Raw genomic sequence first — 21421 nt, forward strand, 5'->3', positions numbered from 1 at the left:
ACTGTGGCAGCTCCTCTCAGCCTGTTTTCTTTGCAGATAAAAAATTTAGGAGAGCAGCCTGGCTAAAAGCTGTTTCTGGGCTTGGGACATCGGAACACCTTCCTGGGAGCTGATCTCTTCACTAGCTATGACCTGGACCCTCCAACCCTCAGTTTCCTTCACTGTAAAATTGGCATAATGGCCGTTCTCAACCTGGCTTCCTCAGGAATTCTAACGGGAACGGTGATAGAATGGAGGTGACCACGCTGGAACATGCAGCTCTGTTCCCCTGTGTCGTGGCCTCACACTGATCACCACACTAGAAACGAATTCCGTGTGTGCAGTTCAAGTTCAAACAACCACGGTCTAGGAAGGGCCGTGCTGAGGTCCCAGGTCGACTTGGAGTCACCGGCCGAGTTCAGTCTTGCCTGCGACACATACTGGTTTACGCCGCCTCTCTCTCGGGTCCAGTTTTCTCATCTGTAAATGGGGCTATTAAAGTGGTTTGGGGGATGATAAAGCACGTAAAGTGCTTCGCCCCAGTGCTTGGCACATAATTCGAGCTACGCAAACAGCAACGACGCTCGTTGGCAGGGCGCACCAAGGAAGCCCACTTCCCGCTGCCTCGGGGACCCAATTCACCTCTGCGGCTTTGGGGCATCCGAGCGGGAGCCGCTTGGGCGAAGCAGGCGGAGGAGCGAGGCGGAAGCGCTTGGTAAACGGCGGCCCTGAGCGTTTCCACTGGGACCCCTCTCCTACTTCTTCCAGCCTAGCGCCGATCCCCTCCGACCCCGCTGGGGCGAAGGCCCGGCTTCTCCGCCCGGCCGAGCTCTTTGGCCCCGTGCAGCCCGCGGCGGCGGTGCCAGGTCCCCGTCCTGGCGCCTGTAGGCGGCCGCGACGGCCGGGAAGCATCCCGAGAGTAGCCGCTGACCCGGGATCTTTCTCCGCCAAGGAGCGCGGGGCTCAGCGCCCGGAGTCGGCCGCAGTCCTTCCGGCCGCCTGAACAGCAACTGGGCCTAGGCGGTGGGGAGTGCGTCCTGGTCTCCCATTCCGGACAAACTCGCCACGATGGCCTTTCCCGAGCGCCCCTTCTCCAACAGAACCTCCAACTCAGCCCGAACAAGCCTCATTCTTTTGTGGGGACCCCCTCCCCCATTCCACCTGCTTTCTAAGTCCCCCTTTCGGAGACGCGGGAATATCACGCCTTCCGCCTACACTTTCCCCGGCTCCTTCTGACAATGGCATTTTCTGGCAGGGTTGCTGGAAGCAGCACAAATGAAAACGCTAAGGAAACAAGAGTTGGTTAATCGGCTTGGAGTCCAATGGATAATTCCTCTTTCCTTTTCCTGTCCTTCTCTCCCTGCAAACAGAGCTTTTGAGAAATCATTTCAAATAATCAGGAAATCTGCTGAAAAATGGAGACCGGAAGAGAGCATTCTATCTAACAGCTGGGTTTTCTCCTCTCCATAGGGGCATAGTCCTTCCATTAGATATGCATATCGCTACTGTGCAGCTCTCCCTGAAATATGAATGTCCCAACCAGGTGGCAAGAAGTAGGAATTTTCATAGGTACATTGGGCCCTAGAGACACCAAGGGCCGGAGGTCATAAAAGGGCCTATTCAGGATATGTTCAAGCACAACCAAATTATGACCCACATAAAAACAGCAGGTCTTGATTGAGATCTTTCGCATTTAAATAAGGGGAGAACACTATTGAAATATCTAAATAATTGAAAATATTTGTAAACTTATTCTCACTGGGCGCCCATTTGTGTTAGTGGGTGTAGTAGATGAGATCAGGGATGTCAACTGTTTCCTGGTTTGAAAAGAAAAATAACCCCCTCCCTCCTTTGAGTCTTTGCTTCTTAGCTACGAAATGGAAAAAAAGAACTCCAGTCTCATTTAGACTGTGGGGGCTCCGCCCGCCTGAGAAGGGACTGTGGGAATTGACATGGGGAATTGGGGTGGAGAGGTGGGAGGGTGGAGGGAATGAGAAATGCAGCAGACACTGAGTCAGAGGCCCAAGACTAATGCCTGGCTCTGTGTCCTTCATGCCCCTGAGCCTTGGTTTCCACATCTATAAGATGGGGATAATATTGAGCTCACAGAACTGCTGTGAAGAATCAACAAAAGAATATATGTGAAAATGTTTTCTCATTATCCGCCTTTTTTTGGCCTGGGCCAAACTGAAAGGAGACCACGGCAGGGAGCGCAGGGGTCCAGCTTGGGCTGGAGCCCAGGAATGGGTATGAGCTTTCCCATGGTTATCTGATGCCCTGACAAGCGGAGTTAACTGGCTCAGTGTCACCCTCTGCCAGATCCGAGGGGAAGTGAAAGTCCATTGCTGCGGGCCTGTCTCAGCCCCTGTTTGCTTTGGCCATATTGTGATGGTCTTGCTGGCTTTGCCAACAGGATTTAGGTGTTTGCTTTCCCGCCTGGCCTGGCTGCTCGGGCAGCTGGCATTCTGCTCCTGATTATCTTGCCGGCTAATGTTGCTCCCAGCAAGAGGGAGTTGTCTCAGAGTCGCCTGCTCCTGCCAATTTCCTGTAGCTTCTGCCCTTTTCTCAGATGCATGAGGTCCCATTTTATAGAATTATTATCACAAAACTGTCAGGCTTGGGAAAGCAGGTGGTGGAGGGATACCACAGTCTTTCCCTTTAAAACGACTGCCCAGAAGCACGTACCCAAGGACTAAGAGGAATTAGGAAGTATGGCGGGAAAAGAAGTGAGCCAGAGAGCCAAAGAAACCAGGCACCAATCCTACACCTTTAAAGGACTTGCTGTGCTTTCTACACATCTCTTCTCATGCTTTCTAGGGACAGTAGTTGCTACTGGGTAGTAAAGGGGAAGGGGATCTCTGATGAAGATCACCCTAGATCGGTCTGAACTTGTGGTCGGGGAGTGCTGTGGCGGAAGTGTGACATGCAGGTGCCTGATGGGAAGAACATGTGCTCAGAACAATCACATCCCCCCCCCCCCACCCAAGGTAACTCCTGGAGCTTCAGCCACCTCCCCAGCACACAGTGTGCGTTCAGGAGACATGAAATACCCTGCACGTGACACACTGCCACTTGGCTTTCCCAGGCTGCTAGTTAATGACTTAGAGTCATCACTGGAGAATGCAAAATAATTGAAAGCAATGCTTAGTAAATTGCAGTTTCAAGGTCTTCATTGCCTTCCTAACAATTTGCAAAATCCATTTTATTGCTTTTTTAGACTCCTCGAGTTGAAATACCACTGTGTGCTGTAATTAAGCTAAGTGACACGCCAGCTGTAAAGACAAGGGCTGTGAATGATTACATTCAGCTCATGTAATCATCCAGTATGGGTGTGGGGGTGGGGTGGGGAGGATGCTTGCAACAGCTGCCAATCTTCCTTCCTTACACTTCCTGCCAGGGTGGAAGGAAAACTGGAATCTGAAATCACCTGTTTAACACTAGCAAGAATTACCCAGCTTGTCCAAGGTGGGTTAGGGGCTGTCCAGTGTTGGGGTAAGCCAGATAGGTGACTCCCAAACCTGGCTGTGCATCAGCACTCCCTGGGGAGCTTTTAAAATCCAAGTCAACCTCCTCCCTCTCCCACATTGACTAATTAGGTCTAGGGAGAACCACATGTTTTTTAAGTTGCCCAAATAGTTCTGATCCTGGGGATCAGAGAACCTGCCTGGTCCAAGACGGCTATTTTTAACAAATCGGAAACATTGCTTTTGCACTTGGGAACTTCCCTCAGTGTTGCTCTTTTAAATCCATTTGGGGACAGGAACTCATCCAACTGCTTTAAGAAACAGATACCCTGATCTCCATCCCCACAAAGCTCCTTCTCTCAATGTTCCTATTTTCTTTTAGAGGACTCAGTTCTTTTGAAGCCTGCTCTATTGTTCCTTTCCCATGCATTCAGCTGCTAAGTTCCAGCTCTCTGATGGTTTTCTCCACCTGCCTCCCCCTCCTCTCCCACCTTCCAGCTTTATTGAGGTGTATCTGCCTCCTTCTCTTTCCCGCCGGCCACCCTTATAGAGGCTGCAAGGGCTTGAAGCCTGGACCATATTGTACAACCCTCCCAATTGCTCTTCCACCTTGAGTCTCTCCCCTTGCCAAGCCATTCCACCAACTACTACTGGATTGATCTTCCTAACACTAAATAAAATCTCTCATTCGAAAACCTTCAGTGGTTTCCCATTGCCCACTGAGTTAGGTAAATACTTCCCAGGATGATATTTTAGACTCTCCACCATATTAATTCATTCAGTAAATATGTACTGAATTCCTATTATGGCCTAGGTACTGGGCTAAAACTTGGAAATACAAATATGTAAAGAGGCCAGGTGCGGTGGTTCACACCTGTAATTTTACACTTTGGAAAGCCAAGGCAGGAGGATTGCTTGACCTCATCAGGAGTTGGAGACCAGCTTGGGCAACATAGCGAGATCCTGTCTCTACAAAAAAATTAGTTGGGCGTGGTGGCATGCGTCTGTAGTCCCAGCTACTCTGGAGGCTGAGGTGGGAGGATACCTTGAACCCAGGAGTTAGAGGCTGCAGTGAGCTATGATTGTGCCACTGCACTCCAGCCTGGGCAACAGAGTGAGACCTTGTCTCAAGAAAAAAAAAAATCTTAAGACAAAGTACATTCCAGTAGAGAGACAGCCATACAAACAAATCACTACCATAGGGAGTGACATGAATGAAGGGCACCAGCTCTCTAAGATGGTCTCTTAAACTACCTTTCCATCTTCATCTCCCAATTCTCCTTTTTGGTCCAGCCAAATTGGACTAGACTTTACCTCTTGATCATGTTCAGGGTTGTTTTTATTTTCTTCCAGGCCTCTATACCTCAGTTCACACTTTATATCCACTTTTTATAACCCTATTTATCCTTTCCTGCCACCATCTCAAACATCATCTCTTCCAATGAAGTGGATTTGGTCCTCCCAGCTGGGAGTGAGGGTATTTCCTTCTCATCTACTGACATTCTTTTTTAGGGGCACCTAACTCCTATGGACCTACATTCCTCGACTATATACTCTACAGGAGCAAGGACTGCCACAAGCATTTTTTGTCCCCCAGAAGCATTCAGCAAACAGTTGCTCTGCACATGCCTGAGGGTGAACAGGCAGGAGGTCTGTTCTGTGCGGCTAGGAAGGCAGCCTGGCATTTTTGCCTTCTCATTGGATAACCCAGAGCTGTGAAAGCCTCCAGGCAGGACTCGCTACATAACTGGGCAGATCCAGTGCAAAATAAAAATGCAGGGTACCTTGTTTAGAAATTATTCAGAATTTCGAGATGGTGGCAATAGAACATTAACCCAAGTGCAGGGCCCTTCTAAGCGCAGGGCCCTGTGCAATTGCATGGATTGCGTGCCCTATCTCTAGGATCAAAGGTGCTGGCACCAAAGTGTTCCTTAGAAAGACAAATAATTCTGACTTCACCTTATTAAGAGACTTTTTCTTTTTATCAGTTCAGAAACCTTTGACTGGCTGGGATTAGTGGCCAGGGAGAAAAGGGAAGAGATATAGAGCTTCTAGGAAGCCCCATTTCAACAAATCTTACATCTTTTGCTTGGGCTGGCAACCTGAAAACAACCATGGGCAAAGTGGCCTCGGATCAGTCTATTTTGAGGCTTGTGAATGGCAACAGGAAAGGGCCGGTGAAGTGGAAGTTGAGGTGACAATCAAGCCTTTACTCGTCTGCCTATGGTAACCAGGCCTGCTGCTTCTGCCGTCCAGGAGGGCCTTGATGGACTACAAAGAACACTGTACCAGGATCCTTGAGAGCCAGGCCCAGACGGGCATGAAGATGTTGAGTACATGTGTGTTTTTCACGGCTGGACACAATTGGCTTGAGTCTAACGTCTCCATTCAATACCTTGGAAGACTAAGCTCTTCTGCCTAAGGGATACTGTGGGCTTCAAATATCCCAGACTCCCCTGACATCCTTGAGGCCAGAAATCCATCCCCTTGGGAGCCCATAAGGCAAAGCTGGGTCAACATCATGAAGCAGGAGCTTGTCTTCAGACCTCACTTCTTCTTCCTCCTTTGCCCAGACTTTTCCAAAGCTCTCCCCTAGGGATCCAACTCAGGAAGAGCAAGTGAGGCAAAAATCTTGGATTCCATTCCTGGAGAGGGCAGAGAGGGAACTGGCAGCTAAGGAAAGATGTTATGCCTGGGGTCTAGCCAGGCCCTGTGCTGGGCAGAGTCAGCGGAGCTACTGTCCCAGAGAGGGCCACCTCAGGATCTGGGCTCCTCCAGAATATTGAAGTCAATTAACTGGCAAGGAGGGCAGAGCCTATGGTACCCTGTTCACCAGAGATATTCCTCAAAGGCTCTGACACGTATTCACGTAACTGGAGCTTTCTTTTTTTTTTTTTTGAGACAGAGTCTCACTTGCCCAAGCTAGAGTGAGTGCCGTGGCGTCAGCCTAGCTCACGGCAACCTCACACTCCTGGGCTCAAGCGATCCTCCTGCCTCAGCCTCCCAAGTAGCTGGGACTACAGGCATGTGCCACCATGCCCGGCTAATTTTTTTCTATATATTTTTAGTTGTCCAATTAATTTCTTTCTATTTTTAGTAGAGACGGGGTCTTGCTCTTGCTCAGGCTGGTCTTGAACTCCTGAGCTCAAGCAATCCGCCCGCCTCGGCCTCCCAGAGTGCTAGGATTACAGGCGTGAGCCACTGCGCCTGGCCTGGAGCTTTCTTAATAAGGGGTGCTCAGGAGAATTATCTCCCCCGCCTCCCCTCCCCATTCTCCCTCCGAATCAGGCTCCTCGTCCTGGCATTGAGCATGGCGATTTATTTTATTAATGGACACAGGGGCTGGGGGGAAGGTCCATGGTTTCTGCATGTGGATGGAAGAAAGATCTTCAGGCTGGATACTCTTGCCTCACCTCTGCCTTCACTGGTGGGATTGAGTTGGGCTGGCAAGGGAGGTAGCAGGAAGATGTTTGGGCACCAAGGTGGCAGGTCTTTGGGCTGGCTGCAGTGGGAGGAGGTCTGGTCTTTACCCGGGGAAGTTGCAACTGCCCCAGTTCTCTTGTTCAGGGCTCAGAGCTCTCCACCGTGCCCAGCCCTGTCCCTGTGTTTTATCTTCAGAGATGAAGGCTTAACTGGCACAGTCCCGCTGGTGACCTGAGGGCTTTGGACTCCTGGAAATCATGAGTCCTTCTCTGAAACATGACTCTTCCCTGGAGGAATATTCTGGGTGGTGGTGCCATGTCAGGGACACAGAGAAGAGCCACAGGTAGAGCAACCGGGGTGAGTCCTGGGGCAGCACCCATCAACATGCTGAAGTCGGGGTCCTATAGCACTGTAGGCCATCTGGGTGGGCACAGAGGCAAGGTAATTAGCCTCAGTGCTGCTGATGAGAGATATCTGTAAGACCAGGACGTCTAGATGAGGAAATGAAACTTTCAGTTGAGTCTGTGAACACTGGAGACACTGTGGGAAGAGACAAATCATTTCCTGCGAGTAAGAGGTAGGAAGGGAAAAAATGGCAGAGATACAGCCTGGTTCTGGGGTGGGGTAAGACTTTTCTTAGATTTCCTTTTAAAATGGCCTCTGGAATATTAAAGTCAATTAACTCATCATCACCATTGCTATCTAGTGGATGAAAAGCACTTTGATGACTCACATCGGCAGTCACCAGAAGCTCATTTTATCTACACAACATTCATCTTCTTGCAGCCTTCCTGCTCCAAACATTTGGTATGGATCATTTAAGAGCTGCCAGTGTGGTTGACTGGAGATTATATATGATAGTGGTTAAGGAGCTGTGTGCCCTTGGACGAGTTACTTAACCTAAGTGTGGTTTTCCCATTTGAAAAAAGAGAATAACAATGCCTTGAGGGCTGAGATAATATATGCAAAGCTTTTAGTACACCAACAGCAAGTGGTCCAGTCCATGCTGGGCTCATCACCATCAGCACAATATCATCATGATCACCATCCTCACCATGATTGCAGCTACCATTTCTTCTGTAAGATGCCAGGTACTCCGCTTTACCAAGCCACTGATTCACCATTAAAATCCTACAACATGGGTTATTTATTTATCCCCTAGAATTCAACTGTTATACAGATGTGCACCCTGGGCTCTGTGACCAACCCACTGTGAAAGTGGCTCCGGTGGAAGGATGGATTATAGTGACACGAGCAGAAAAATGGAGGAATTCATCAGGGATCCATTTCTCACGTGGGTCAGGACAAGGCTTTTTGTCCAGAGTCCATCGCTTGTGTGAGGTTGGGCAAGTTACTTAATGTTCTCAAAACCTTGATTTTCTTCACCTGCAAGTTGGGGATAAGGTAACAACATCCGCCTTGCAACCTCACAGCAGCAATGTGAGGATTCCGTGAGATACGGTCTGGAGACCTGACACGTGGAAGGTGTTAATGTTATGAAACTGACCAAGGAAACCCCGGATCCACAACTGGGACTTCCGCCTGCTCCTCCTTCTCTCTTTCAATCACTATTTATGATACGGAAGCCCTCTTCCCATACCACACCCTGCTCTATTTGTGAATCAATGCGTTGGTAGATGGGCATTCTGTTGTATATAATTAGTCTTTTGTGAGTTTGCTTTCTTATGTGTAGTCCTTATGGCCTGATTATTTTGGAGAGAATTTCCAGAAACCATTATTTGGCCTAAAAGCAGAGGGCCAGCTCTGAGATCTGGAGACCCACACATGGTATTCTAGGAGGCCTGCTTGGGCTTTGCCATCTCTGCTACCTGCAGAAATGCCTTCATTCAAGAGCCATTATTAATTGTACCCTCAGCTTTAACTGAAGACTAATGTGAAAAGTGCCACTTGAAAGACAGATAGGGTGGCTTCAAAAACGTGGGGCTTGGGAATCAGAAGCAACTGACTAGAATCCTTATTCTGCCAGGCAAAAGCTGTGGGGCCTTCCGAATGTTAAGCCTATGTACTTTGAGCCTCAGTTTTTTCTTTTCCAAAGTATACAGTTGTGATTGGAATTAAATCAGGTAAAATATTTATCTAGAAGAGTGCTGACACCTCTACAATAGGCTAGAAAAAATGGGTAACTAAGGTCGGGTATGGTGGTTCACGCCTGTAATCTTAGGACCTTGGAAGGCCGAGGTGGGAGGATCACTAGAGGCCAGGAGTTTGAGACCAGCCTGAGCAATACAGCAAGACCCTGTCTCTACAGAAAATAAAAAAAGAAAGAAAAATTTAGCCGGGTGTGGTGGCATGAGCTTGAAGTCCCAGCTACTGGGGAGGCTGAGGCAGGAGAATCGCTTGAGCCCAGGAGTTTGAGGTTGCAGTGAGCTATGACACCGCTGCACTCTAGACCAGGCAACAGAGCAAGACCCTGTCTCAAAACAAAAACAAAACAATTTTAAAAACCCCAGAAAACAAAAAATAAAACAAAAGGGTAACTATTATCATTATTAATATTAACAAAAAATATAGTAGTGCCTTCAGACATTGCCAACTATAGTAGTAAAAGTCTATGAGACTTCACATGGTACACTGCTCTTAAAAATCAGAGCCAGGGGAAAAAGTCTCTCCTAGAGAACTACTAAACTTATTTTTACTTATCTACGAGAAAATATTGAAACCTTCTCTGCCTACAAAATCCCAGAGCTTCTCAGGGAGTCTGAACCCAAGCTGGACTTTGCTAAAGAATGGCATGAGGGGCCAGGCGCGGTGGCTCACGCCTGTAATCCTAGCTCTCTGGGAGGCCAAGACAGGTGGATTGTTTGAGCTCGGGAGTTCGAGACCAGCCTGAGCAAGAGCGAGACCCCGTCTCTACTGAAAAAATAGAAAGAAATTATCTGGACAACTAAAAATACACAGAAAAAATTAGCCAGGCATGATGGCACATGCCTGTAGTCCCAGCTACTCGGGAGGCTGAGGCAGGAGGATCACTTGAGCCCAGGAGTTTGAGGTTGCTGTGAGCTAGGATGACGCCACGGCACTCTAGCCCGGGCAACACAGTGAGACTCTGTCTCTCAAAAAAAAAAAAAAAAAAAGAATGGCACGAAGGAGCGTCTGATGTCAGAAATATTCACCAGGATTCAACTAAGGGGGAAGCTCTCCTCGTTCCCAGCTCACTACAACCCCAAACTAATGCCGAGTGTACACAGGGATATAGAACTCACTAGAACCCAAAGCAAGTGAGTGCCAGTGTATACAGGGATGTGCCAGGAGCTTAGGGGGGAGAGGAACCAACAGAACCAGTCCTAATCTTTTGGGAGCTCCCAGTCTGGGAGGAAGGGTCACAGCCCCTGCCCTCAGGGAGACCCTGGTCTGATGGTAGAGATATAATCCATGCCACGAGGGAGCCTCTTTTCTGATTGGACAGATAAAAAAGATCAAAACAGAATGCTATGTTTGGCCTTCTCTGCTAAGAAGTTCACAGCCAAATTCAATGGTCAGTGCACTTTATCACACCTCTCAATCTAATTATCTCCTCCTTTTCTTTGTGTGGCTTCGGATTGTTATTACTTTTAATAGTCCTATTGAAGACAAGTTTTCATTGCAATTCGCTACATCACCATCCCTTTTTGTAATAGTAGGAACAGAAATAGCAACACATCAGTAATCATCTTTACTTAAAATTCCAGTACCAGCATATTGTGCATCTTGTGCTTAAGACAGTGGGGTTGTAGGGGGAGCTCCACAAGGACCAGGGAGTTTCACCAGATGACAGGCCCATAGGTCAGGGCCGGCTGTAATAGGCTTCTCTGCCCAGGCCTGGGACTAGATGCAAGACATTCCTTCCTACCTACACCTGAGATACCTGACCAAAAGATGAATTCCCAGGGCCCTATCCCAGACCTCTTGTGTCAAAATTTCCGGGGTGTGTGGCCTGGGAAACTACAGGCTTAACAAGGCCCAGCCATGATTCTTATCAGCAGGGAAGTTTGGGGAACATCAGACCCAGTTCTTCTCTGAGGACAGGAAGAAGAGTATCAGAATCAACTAAAGGAGCTTCATAAAATGTAGATTCCTGGGCTTCCCACTCAGACCCTACTGGATCAGAATTTCTGGGACTGGGCCCTGGAACGTGCATTTTTACAAGCACCCAAGGGGATGCCTGTGGGCTGATGTTTCCTCACAGGCCCTCCAGCCATGTGAGCTACTGGGCACAAGGAGGCCAGGTCAGAGCGTCTGGGCACAGTCTGCCTCAGGTGGCAAGGGCGAGGGAGACAGTTGAAATCTCTAACCTTCTTCTGTAGGCAGCCAAGCAGCACAGACACCTCTACACCACGCAACGCTATGCTGCGGAGTTCTCCTAAGTTTTTACACGCAACCTTCCTTCAGAAGCATTAAAGTTCTGACGGAGGGCTTCTTACCATGTCCTTGGTCCTTTCACATGGTGGAATCAAAGCTTCTCAAAGTTCTTTGGTTCCACATCTTCTCAGGCTCTACGGTCCTATTGTTCTGTCCCCTCAGTACGCTCCATTACAGGGCCAGCCTTTGGGGCAAGGGACTTAGGCCAGGCTGGCACAGCTTGAAGGGTGTGAAAATCAACCCCTGGTGGTTGGCATGGTTCTATTTCTGGGACCTGCATATTGGACTCCCTCAATTTTAGCCATAAGTGGAAGACAAGGCAAAGTGCCCCTTGTGGTGGGGGCAGACCAGTCGGATCAGAAATACACATAGCATGGGGGTCACATTTTGACTGAGTTGAGTCTTAATTGTCCACTTCCCTCTATCAGTCCACCCGTCCTCCTACCTACCTGGCATTGCAGAAAAATACAGGGAGCGCCCGCCAATGCACTAACTACATTAAGGGAATCTGGGTAGGCCTACCTAGGTCCTCTCACATCCTTGGTGGCCAGAGATCAGGCAGTGACTGCACGCTCCCCGATCCTGTGTCCTCAGGTCCCTCACAGCACCTGTCCGGCTTCTGCTGGGCCTCGGATCCAGGCGGGCTGGAGTAGCCACCAGCAGGTCATTCAGAGAAACATTGTAGCTTTGAGGACTCTGCAAAAGGAGGAGGGAGGCCACATCCGGCTGCCTCTTCTCACCAGAGCTGCGGCTGCGGAAGTAACACTCCACGGGCAGGGAGCCGTTTCCTGGAAAGGCAAAGGCATCGGCATCATCTATTTGTGCTGCTGGATTCAGCACGAATTCCTGGTAAAGCCCACCTCCCCCTAGGATCCCATGGCCTGGGAGTGGCTGAAGCTCTCTGAACTAGTATAGAGTCAGCCATTGCTCCTTTCCTCCAAACAGCTCTCCTGCCCTAGTTTTCATACTTAACGTCCGTACCTGGGACAGACTCAGCTGCATGGGCCTCATCTGAAGGAGAACCAGGAAATGTCGAAGAGTGAAAGGGGACTCAGACATAGCATTCTATTTTATTTTATCTTTTTGTCTTCCCAATCAGACTAGACTCCCTAAGGGCATGGGCTATGGACTATGTCTCCACTGTCAGACTGGGGTCTCCTTGAGCGTAGAAGCTGTGTCCCTGCTCCCAGACTGGGGGCACCTCAAAGATTAGGACTCGATCTGTTGGTTCGCCTCACCCCTAAGCTCCTGGCACAGCCCCGTACACACGGGCACTCACGTGACTGTCTACTGGTCACCAGCTTTGTGCTGTAGTGAGCTGGGAACGAGGACAGCTGCCTCCTCAGGTGAACCTTGGTGAATAGTTCTGACATCAGCTGCTGCTTCTTCACGTCATTCTTTAGTGACGCCCAGCTCGGGTTCAGACTCCCTGAGAAGCTAAGGGATTTTGTAGACAGAGAAGTTTTCGATATTTTTTCCTGGATGCGCTCCTGGGAGATCTGCTGCTGGCTGTGTTTAAAGGAGACCATCCCGTCAATCTCTGGGCTACTGCACTCAGAGGTGGCAGACGTGGACCGCGTTGGCAGAGACTCTGGGGAGGTTGAGATCTGGGTGGTGGATTCTGGGGAGGTTTCTACTGAGGTTAAGGGCTAGAAGAGAAGATAGTCCAAAATGAGACTGTGGAAAGTAGAGGGCTCCTTCCTATGCTATTCTTTTTTTTTTTTTTTTTTTTGAGACAGAGTCTCGCTCTGTTGCCCAGGCTAGAATGCTGTGGCATCAGCCTAGCTCACAGCAACCTCAAACTCCTGGGCTCAAGCAATCCTCCTGCCTCAGCCTCCCAAGTAGCTGGGGCTACAGGCATGTGCCACCATGCCTGGCTAGTTTTTTCTATATATTTTTAGTTGTTTGGCTAATTTCTTTCTATTTTTTAGTAGAGATGGGGTCTCGCTCTTGCTCAGGCTGGTCTCAAACTCCTGAGCTCAAACGATCCGCCCGCCTCAGCCTCCCAGAGAACTAGGATTACAGGCGTGAGCCACCACTTCCGGCCCCTGTGCTATTCTTGATTAAAACAAACAGATTAACAGCTGGGTTCATTAGCAGCAAGAAAGATTGGGTCAGAATAGTTTTCTAAACAGCAATTGGTTAAACACCAGGGCAGAAGATGGTAGAGGAACCTACAGCTTCCTTTAGAGGTCTTTAAACATGGAGAAGATTATAAATACTAGAGACTGGTAATCAGAAAAATAAGTATTATTTTATAGCTGTTAGACTGGCAAAAATTAGAAGGCTGGATAATGCCAGTGTTGGTGGGCATGCAGAGGTACAGGAACTCTCTGCTGCTGAGAATGTAGACTGGTACAGCCATCTAGAAATTCTTGGCAAACTAAGATTACAAATACTCTGTGATCTAGCAAGTCTATTGCTAGGCATGTATGCTAAATAAGTTATTAGACAGTGTCTTAAAAAAATATACGTACACCAATGTTCACAATAGCCAAAAGGCAAAAACAACCCAAATGTCTACCAAACCATGAATGAACAAAATGTGGTATATACATAAATGGACTATTACTCAGTCTTAAAAAGGAAGAAAATTCTGATACATGATACAATATGAATGAACCTTGAAAACATTATGCTAAGTGAAATAAACTGGATAAATATTATATGATTCCACTAATATGAAGTACTTAGAAGAGTCAAATTCATAGAGACAGAAAGTAGAATAAAGGTTACCAGAGACTGAGGAGGGGTGAGAATGAAGAATTATGTTTAATGGGTACAGAGTTTCTGTTTTGGGTGATTAAAAGGTTCTGGAAATGGATAGTGGTGATAGTTGCATACATTTGTGACTGCTCTTAATGCCAATGAATTGTGCACTTAAAAATGGCTAAAATGGTAAATTTCCTTATGTATATTTTATCATAATTTTAAAAACATATAGAGGGATGTTCAGTGCGGTGTTATTTGTAGTGGGGGAGAACTGAAGGCAATTTGCATGTCTATATCTCGGAGAACTGATAGGGTCAAATGAATGGTTGAAACCTATTCTTTTTTTTTCAGCATCATAAAGTATTAAGCAAGAAACCTATTCTTGGAAAAAAAGGAACTTCACTTAATGAGATTTGCAGCTTTGCAGCTTTTTCTCCAAGTACACCCATAATCCACATAACATGGGAAGCAAGAGATGTCAAAAGATAAGATGTCAAAAGATAAGGCCGGGCGCGGTGGCTCACGCCTGTAATCCTAGCACTCTGGGAGGCCAAGGCGGGAGGATTGCTTGAGCTCAGGAGTTTGAGATCAGCCTGAGCAAGAGCAAGACCCCGTCTCTACTGACAAAAAAAATTGAAAGAAATTATCTGGACAGCTAAAAATATATATATAGAAAAAATTAGCCGGGCATGGTGGCGCATGCCTGTAGTCCTAGCTGCTCGGGAGGCTGAGGTAGGAGGATCACTTGAGCCCAGGAGTTTGAGGTTGCCGTGAGCTAGGCTGATGCCACGGCACTCATTCTAGCCAGGACAACAGACTGAGACTCTGTCTCAAAAAAAAAAAAAAAAATTGACAATTCTAAAATTTTTTCTTATATATACCTTCAATCTAACTATTAGATAGTTCTATAGAACTTCATTTCTTTATGAACATCCAAGTTTCAAATGTAAATAGATATTATATTCCATATGACCAAGGAACTGCCTGTACTATTTCCTGCAGTGGAACTATGGTGGCAATACACTTTCTCAGTGTTTGTTTGTCTGAAAGGTCTTTGTTTCTCCTTATTTTTGAAAGATATTTTGGTGGGTATAGAATTCTAGGTTGGCAGGCTTTTTCCATCCAGAAACATAAAGATTTCATCCCATTGTCTTTTGGCTTGCATACGTTCTGATGAGAAATCTGTTGTATTTTTATCCTTTTTGTATGTAACGTGATTTTTTTTCTCTTGCTCCCTGTACGATTCCCACCTCTTCCCGCCATTTTTTATTGTATTCAGCTGTTGGAATATCATGTGCTTAAGTGTGCTGCCTCCTCCTGAATTCTAAAATTTAAATGGAAATACATAGAACCAAAGTGGTCCTCAAAAAGAACAAAATTGTAGGACTTGTACTATCTGATTTCAAGATTTGCAATATAAGGACAGTAATCAAAACAATGTGGTATTTGCATAAAAATAGACCAAAAATATCAAAGAAGTAGAATAGAGTACAGAAATAGATCCATATTTATATGGTCAATCAATTTTCAACCAAGTTATCAAAGCAATTCAATGAGTAAGGAAAATGTTTACAATTGTGTTGAAACAACTGGATATACATATGGGGAAAACAAACCTTGGATCCCACCACCTAGCATACTCAAAAATTAGTTTGAAATGGATCATGAAACTGAACACAAAGCAAAGGCTATAAAGCTTTCAGAAAAAATATAGGAAAATATCTTTCTGACCTGAGGTACATGAAAATTTCTTAGATAAGACCTAGAAAGCAATAATCATAAATGAAAATTTGATAAACTTCATTCAAATTAAAATTTTTCACTAATCAAAAGACACTATTAAGAAAAAGTGTAGGCAAGTTTCCAGAATATATAAAGAATTCCTACAACTCAATAATAAAAAGGCAAACAATCCTATTAAAAAAGAGAGGAAGCAAAAACTTGAACAGACTCTCTACAAAGAAAGATACACATGAATGACCAGTAGGCATCAGGGAAATACAAATTAAAACTACAATGAAATATCACAATATAGCCATTAGAGTGGCTAAAATTTAAAAGACAGATAACACCAAATGTTGACAAAGATCTGGAAGAACTGGAACTCTCACACATTGCTAGTTGAAATGTACAATGCTATAATCACTTTGGATAAAGATTTTGGAGTTTCTTATAAAGTTACACATAGATTTACCCTTCAAACCAGCAATCCTTCTCCTTGGTAGTTATCTAAGAGAAATGAAGACATGTGCCCACAAAAAGATATGTACAGGGATGTTCATAGGATCTTTAGTGACAACAGCAAAAAACAAAACAAAAAACTCCAAAGAAAAAACTGAGAACAACCCAAAAGTCTATCAATAGGAGAATGGATAAACAAACTGCAGTATAATTGTACAATGGAATATTACTCAGCAATAAAAAAGAACAAACTACTGTTGCACACAATATGGATGAATCTCAGAGATATAATACTGAGCTAAAGAAGCTAGAGTCAAAACACATATATAACTGTATTACTCCATTTACATAAAATTCTAGAGTGGGCAAAATTAATTTAAGGTGAAAAAAAAGAGAAGTTGGAATCAGCATCGTGAATGCCTTGGGGAGGCATGGGGGGTAGACTGCCTGGGAAGGGAAGGAGGGAACTTTTTGGAGATATCGGAATGTTCTATATTATGGTGGACACGTGGGTTAAAATTGTACGGTTAAGATTTGAGCATTCCAATGCAAATTTTTTTTTGGAGGCAGGTCTGAATGTTTATTAGCCCCCAAAATTCTTATGTTGAAGTCCTAACCCCTAAGGCGATGGTAGTAAGAGTTGGGGCCTTTGGGAGATGAATAGGTGATGAAGGCAGAGCCCTCATGAAGGGGATTAGTGCCCTTAAAACAGCCTAAGAGAGCTAGCTAGCTCCTTCCACCACGTAAAGACAACAGTGAGAAGCTGCCATCTATGAGGAGGAGCCCTTGTCAGACACCGAATCTGCCAGCGCCTTGATCTTATACTTTCCAGCTTCTAGAACTGTGAGAACTAAAGTTCAGTTGTTTATAGGCTACCCAGTCTGAAGTATTTTGTTATAGCAGCCTGAACAGACTAAGACAAACTCCTTATCAGATATACGGTTCGCTAATGCTTTCTCCCATTGCATAGGTTGCCTTTTCACCCTGTTGATTGTTGCTTTTGCTGAATGGACATTTTAAGTGTGATGCAGTCCCATTTATCTATTTTTGCTTTTCTTGCCTGTGTTTTTGGTGTCATCCCCAAGAAAGCATTGACAAATCCAATGTCAGGAAGCTCCAAAGCATACTCTGTGAAAGGTACTTTTCAAACTATGGGTCACAAACCTATTAGTAAGTCATGAAATCAATCTAGTGGGTTGTAACTGGTAATTTTTAAAGAATAGAATAGGACAGAATGTACGGAATAGAAAATATTAATGAGTCATTGAATGTAGTATGGCTAAGCATTGTTTCAGAAACTTTTTTCCAGTTGTATATATGGTGGACTGTAAAATAAAATGGATATCTTACTGTGGGCTATGGTTAAAATTTTTGAAACACATTGCACTACTCTCTACTGCACTCGGACCCAGCAAAGGCTCAGCAATGCTGAAGATTTCCCAGAAGTTACAGTGGGGTCATCACATGGCCCTCAGTGAGCCTCAGGGTGAAGAACACAAAGGGACCTGTGCTAGAGCAGTCAGTACCACACTCACGTGGCAACTCTGTTTTTACAAAAATAGAAAATCAACTGTCACCTTAAATTAATATTTTTATTTGAATTTTATTGGTGCTGTCTGTTTTGTTCTGTAGTTAAATAAGAGCACTAAGTATCAGTATTTTATATCTGATTCTATGCTTATATATATTTATAAAAATAGTTTAGGTCTATAATGGGGATCTGAGAGAGTTTTCTTTCCTTCAAAAGTTGTCTATACATCAATGGAGTTTGAAAAACGCTGTTTAAGTGATGTATTGAGTCCAAAATTCATGTCCACCGGCACCTCTCAGAATGTGACCTTATTTGGAAAGGGAGTCTTTGCAGGTATAATTAGTCAAGTTAAGATGAGGTCATACCAGATTAGAGTGGTCCCTAAATCCAATGACTGGAGTCCTTAAAAGAAGGTCACGTGAAGATACCCAGAGGAGAAACACAGGCAAGAAGCCCATGTGACAGCAGAGGCAGAGGTTGGAATTATGCTGCCACAAACCAAGCAATGCCAAGGATTGCCAGCAACCACCAGAATCTATCAGGAACAATGAAGAATCGTCCCGAGCCTGCAGATGGAGCACGGCCCCGGACACCTTGATGTCAAACTTCTAGGCTCTAGAGCTGTGAGAGAATAAATCGTGTCGTTGTGTGCCACCAGATTCGCCACAGCTGCCCTAGGAAACCACCACTTCTAAGGTGGCAACCTGCCTTAGAAGAGGGCGGGAATTAGAGAGCCTTTCTAAAAGCCATCCCAGGCCTATCCTCCCGGCAGGCATGCCACTCCACACATGGGCTTCGCAAGTTGAGAAACGGAGGCCCTGGAAGGCTCACTGGCTTATTCAAGGGGCCAGCACGTCAGGGGTATAGAAGGGATCAGAAAGCAAGACTCCCACCCCTCCATCCCACCCTCCCAGAGCTCGGCCCTCTGCTTACCACGGTGCCAGTGCATATGTTCACTGCGGTGGCAGACTTGGTCTCCTTGATTTTGGGGTTGGGTTTACTGAGCTCCAGCCTGGAGCACCTGAGTCTTGAATTCCCGAGGTCGGGTGCAGAGCTGTACTGCCTTGCAGACGTAGGCTTTGGGGGAAGAGGACCAGCCTCCTTCTTAGGGGCCTCCTGGTCGAGGCTGCGGTCTGTTTCATTTTTCTTTTCGTTTCTGACACCCAAGAGCAAGTTGGGTGTGCAGGACATTGATGTCAATGGCTGGGAGTACTGGGAAGGAGAGCAAACACACAGCCCGTGGGAACCCAGCTCTGTCCACGTCCAGGTTCATCTGCACCCAGAGGTTGGTGCAAAGGAGAAGAGGAGAAGGAAAGCAGTTGATATCAAAGTCTCTCTAAGCTGGGCCTTTTAACTAGGGGTTCTGGGACCCTTAGAGGACTCTTGGATGGCTTCAGGGGATCTTTGAGCCACTTGAAACTGCAGTCTTAAAATTGTGCATTGTGTGCTTTATGGCAAGAGATTCCACAGCCTTTATCAGATTCTCAAAGGGTCTAGGACCCTAAGAAAGTTAAAAAGAAAAACAACAAAAAAACCCTGCTCTAATCCTGTCCTTTCAGGTGAGCCTTTGAGATAAAGGAGATGGACTGAAAAGTTAACTGACTCTTTCCACCGAGCTAGACGAGAGCACTGGGCAGAACAGGGGAAGTCAAAGACTTAGATCATAGGCCGACCGGACAGCTGGCCCACAGCCTGGGGCTGTCCCGCATTTTGCACAGAGATCAGGCTGGAAAGACCCGCCGTGGTCGCCATCCCATGTGTGATGTTCTCAGAGTCCCACCACCCGGGAAGCTCTTCCCAGTTGCCTGCTCTCTCGGCTGCATCCCTGGCCAGCTGGAGGGGAGCGTTCCGACCCAAACAGGAGTCCAGGACCATGGTGCACGCAGTCCTGGAGCCCACTCCCTTAATGGGGCCTGTGCCCAGCCTCCCAGAGTGGCCTGCCTGGCTGCTTTTATTCCTTTTGGAGGAGGCAAGAAGGACAGAGCAGCGAGAGTTCCCTGTTGCCTGGATGGAGGGATCCTTTAAAGACAGCGGCCCATGTGCCTTCGGGGTTCCCCTCCTGCTCCCCACCCCTCCGGGCAGCCCTTCAGTGTGTCTGGGCTCTGAGCGGTGGTCTCCTCAGCACTCCACCGTGGATGGGCCCCAGCTGGGGAAGGGTGCTGGGCATGCGTGCTCCCCTCCCGTCCGGGTTTACTTGTTTGGGGGTGGCGTGGGTAGCACCCTCTCGTTTCTGTTGTTTCTGTCGCCAGGTCCTTGCACCGTTGCCTCTGGCCTGCTCGCCTGCCAGTTCCCCCAGCATCTCTACCTTCCTCTCTTTGGTCTGGAAGGGTTTTTTCTCCTCTTTTAGTCTCAGCTTCTGGATCAGTTGCCTGCCCATTGAGGAACAAGTGAGTGTCACCAGGTCAGGGACAGGCTTCTCCCTGAGGGATGGGCCAGCCTGGGCAAGGTGGCAGAGTGCACCACGGTCCCTCCCCCAGCACGTCCAGTCTGCACAAGTGATCAAAGGTCAAAGAGCAGGGTGTGGAGGGAAGAGTCATCCCTCCAACAAGACTGTCCCCAGTCCGGGGAACAGCATCCAAGGAAAGATGCACAGGAAGGGGCCACCCCCACTCCACCACACCCCATCCTCTCCCACCTCCCAGCAGGCTGGTTCCCCACCATGGCAGGCGCTGGGAAGAGGGTCTGCACAGGAGGCTAAAGCCAGGGGCTCCCATGTTGGGCCACTTCATATGCTGGGCCTCTCTGGCCAATGGGTCCTGAGAGTGGATAATGGTGACATAATATGGTGGAAATAATTTGGTGTCAAGACTCAGGAGGCAGGGTAGTTCTGGTCGCTCTTTTGCCATCATCTTTCTATGTGATCCCCTCCCTGCTCTGCCCTCCCCTTCCATAAAATGAGGTGGGGAGTAGCAGCTGGACTCCATGGAATGAGTCCATGATGCAGCTCTGAGGGGGTGGACACCCTGGAGTGGGGTGGGGGTGTCTGTCTCAGGAGAGAGTTTCTAGAAACAGCCACTCTTCTACACCCTGCACTAGGGAATTTTCCAATTCCTGGTCCTTGTGAGACCAGAGTAAATGTTCCCTTGGCAGCTTCAAGGTTGGGGACCATGGCTCTGAGACTCTCCCCACCACCCCAGGCCAGTCAGCCAGCTGGTCAGGCGCAAGCCCCAGGACACCCCCCACGTCGCCCAGGAGTCTTCCTACCGGGCATACACCTCCCGAGCCCTGGACGCAATAGTATTCTGGAAGCGGGAGCTATTGTCCTGGAAAAACTTCTCATACTTCTCCGAGTTCAGACTGGGATAAATCAGCCGGAACCCTCCACAGTTTTCCTTCTCGTACTTCTCAGTTTTCTGCAACCACGAGGCCTGGAAACCCTTGGCTTCTTCAGTCCTGTTGGAAAGCAGAACACAGGGCCGCAGTTCAGTTCTCTTGGGACAAAGCCTGGAAGGGACATGTCCAAGCTGGATGTCATCTAGGGCCAGATGGAGGCCTTGCACATGATAGCGGTCAATCAGTATTTGCTAAACAAACGCATGAATGTTTCCCTCTAGCCCTCCCAGGGCAGCCAATGTCAAAATGCACTAAGAGCTGATTAGGAGAGTCTTCCTGACAGCTCACCAAAGTCTCTCCTATTACAAATAAAACCTGTTTCTCCCTCAGCTCAGTGCTGCCCAGGCAGACTGTCGCCACCTTCCCATCCAATGCCCTGATCCCCCTCTCTGAAGAATGGCAGCTTGTGTTTTGCTAAATTTGAGGGCTTCTTGGATGA

The 21421-nt window shown here is 47.2% G+C and overlaps 1 protein-coding gene across 1 annotated transcript in view; it reads right to left on the reverse strand.

Moving 5' to 3' along the window:
- Window positions 1–11747: 11747 nt before the first annotated feature.
- Window positions 11748–21421, reverse strand: part of TTLL6 (tubulin tyrosine ligase-like family member 6) — a 32928-nt gene continuing 23254 nt past the window's right edge. Inside the window, 5 exon segments of the mRNA XM_012659878.1 lie at window positions 11748–12013; window positions 12505–12874; window positions 18583–18861; window positions 19844–20018; window positions 20854–21042. Coding sequence (XP_012515332.1) covers window positions 11748–12013; window positions 12505–12874; window positions 18583–18861; window positions 19844–20018; window positions 20854–21042 — 1279 coding nt within the window.

This window comes from Propithecus coquereli, unplaced genomic scaffold, assembly GCF_000956105.1.
Source record: "Propithecus coquereli isolate 6110/MARCELLA unplaced genomic scaffold, Pcoq_1.0 Scaffold119, whole genome shotgun sequence".
NCBI classification, from domain to species: domain Eukaryota; kingdom Metazoa; phylum Chordata; class Mammalia; order Primates; family Indriidae; genus Propithecus; species Propithecus coquereli.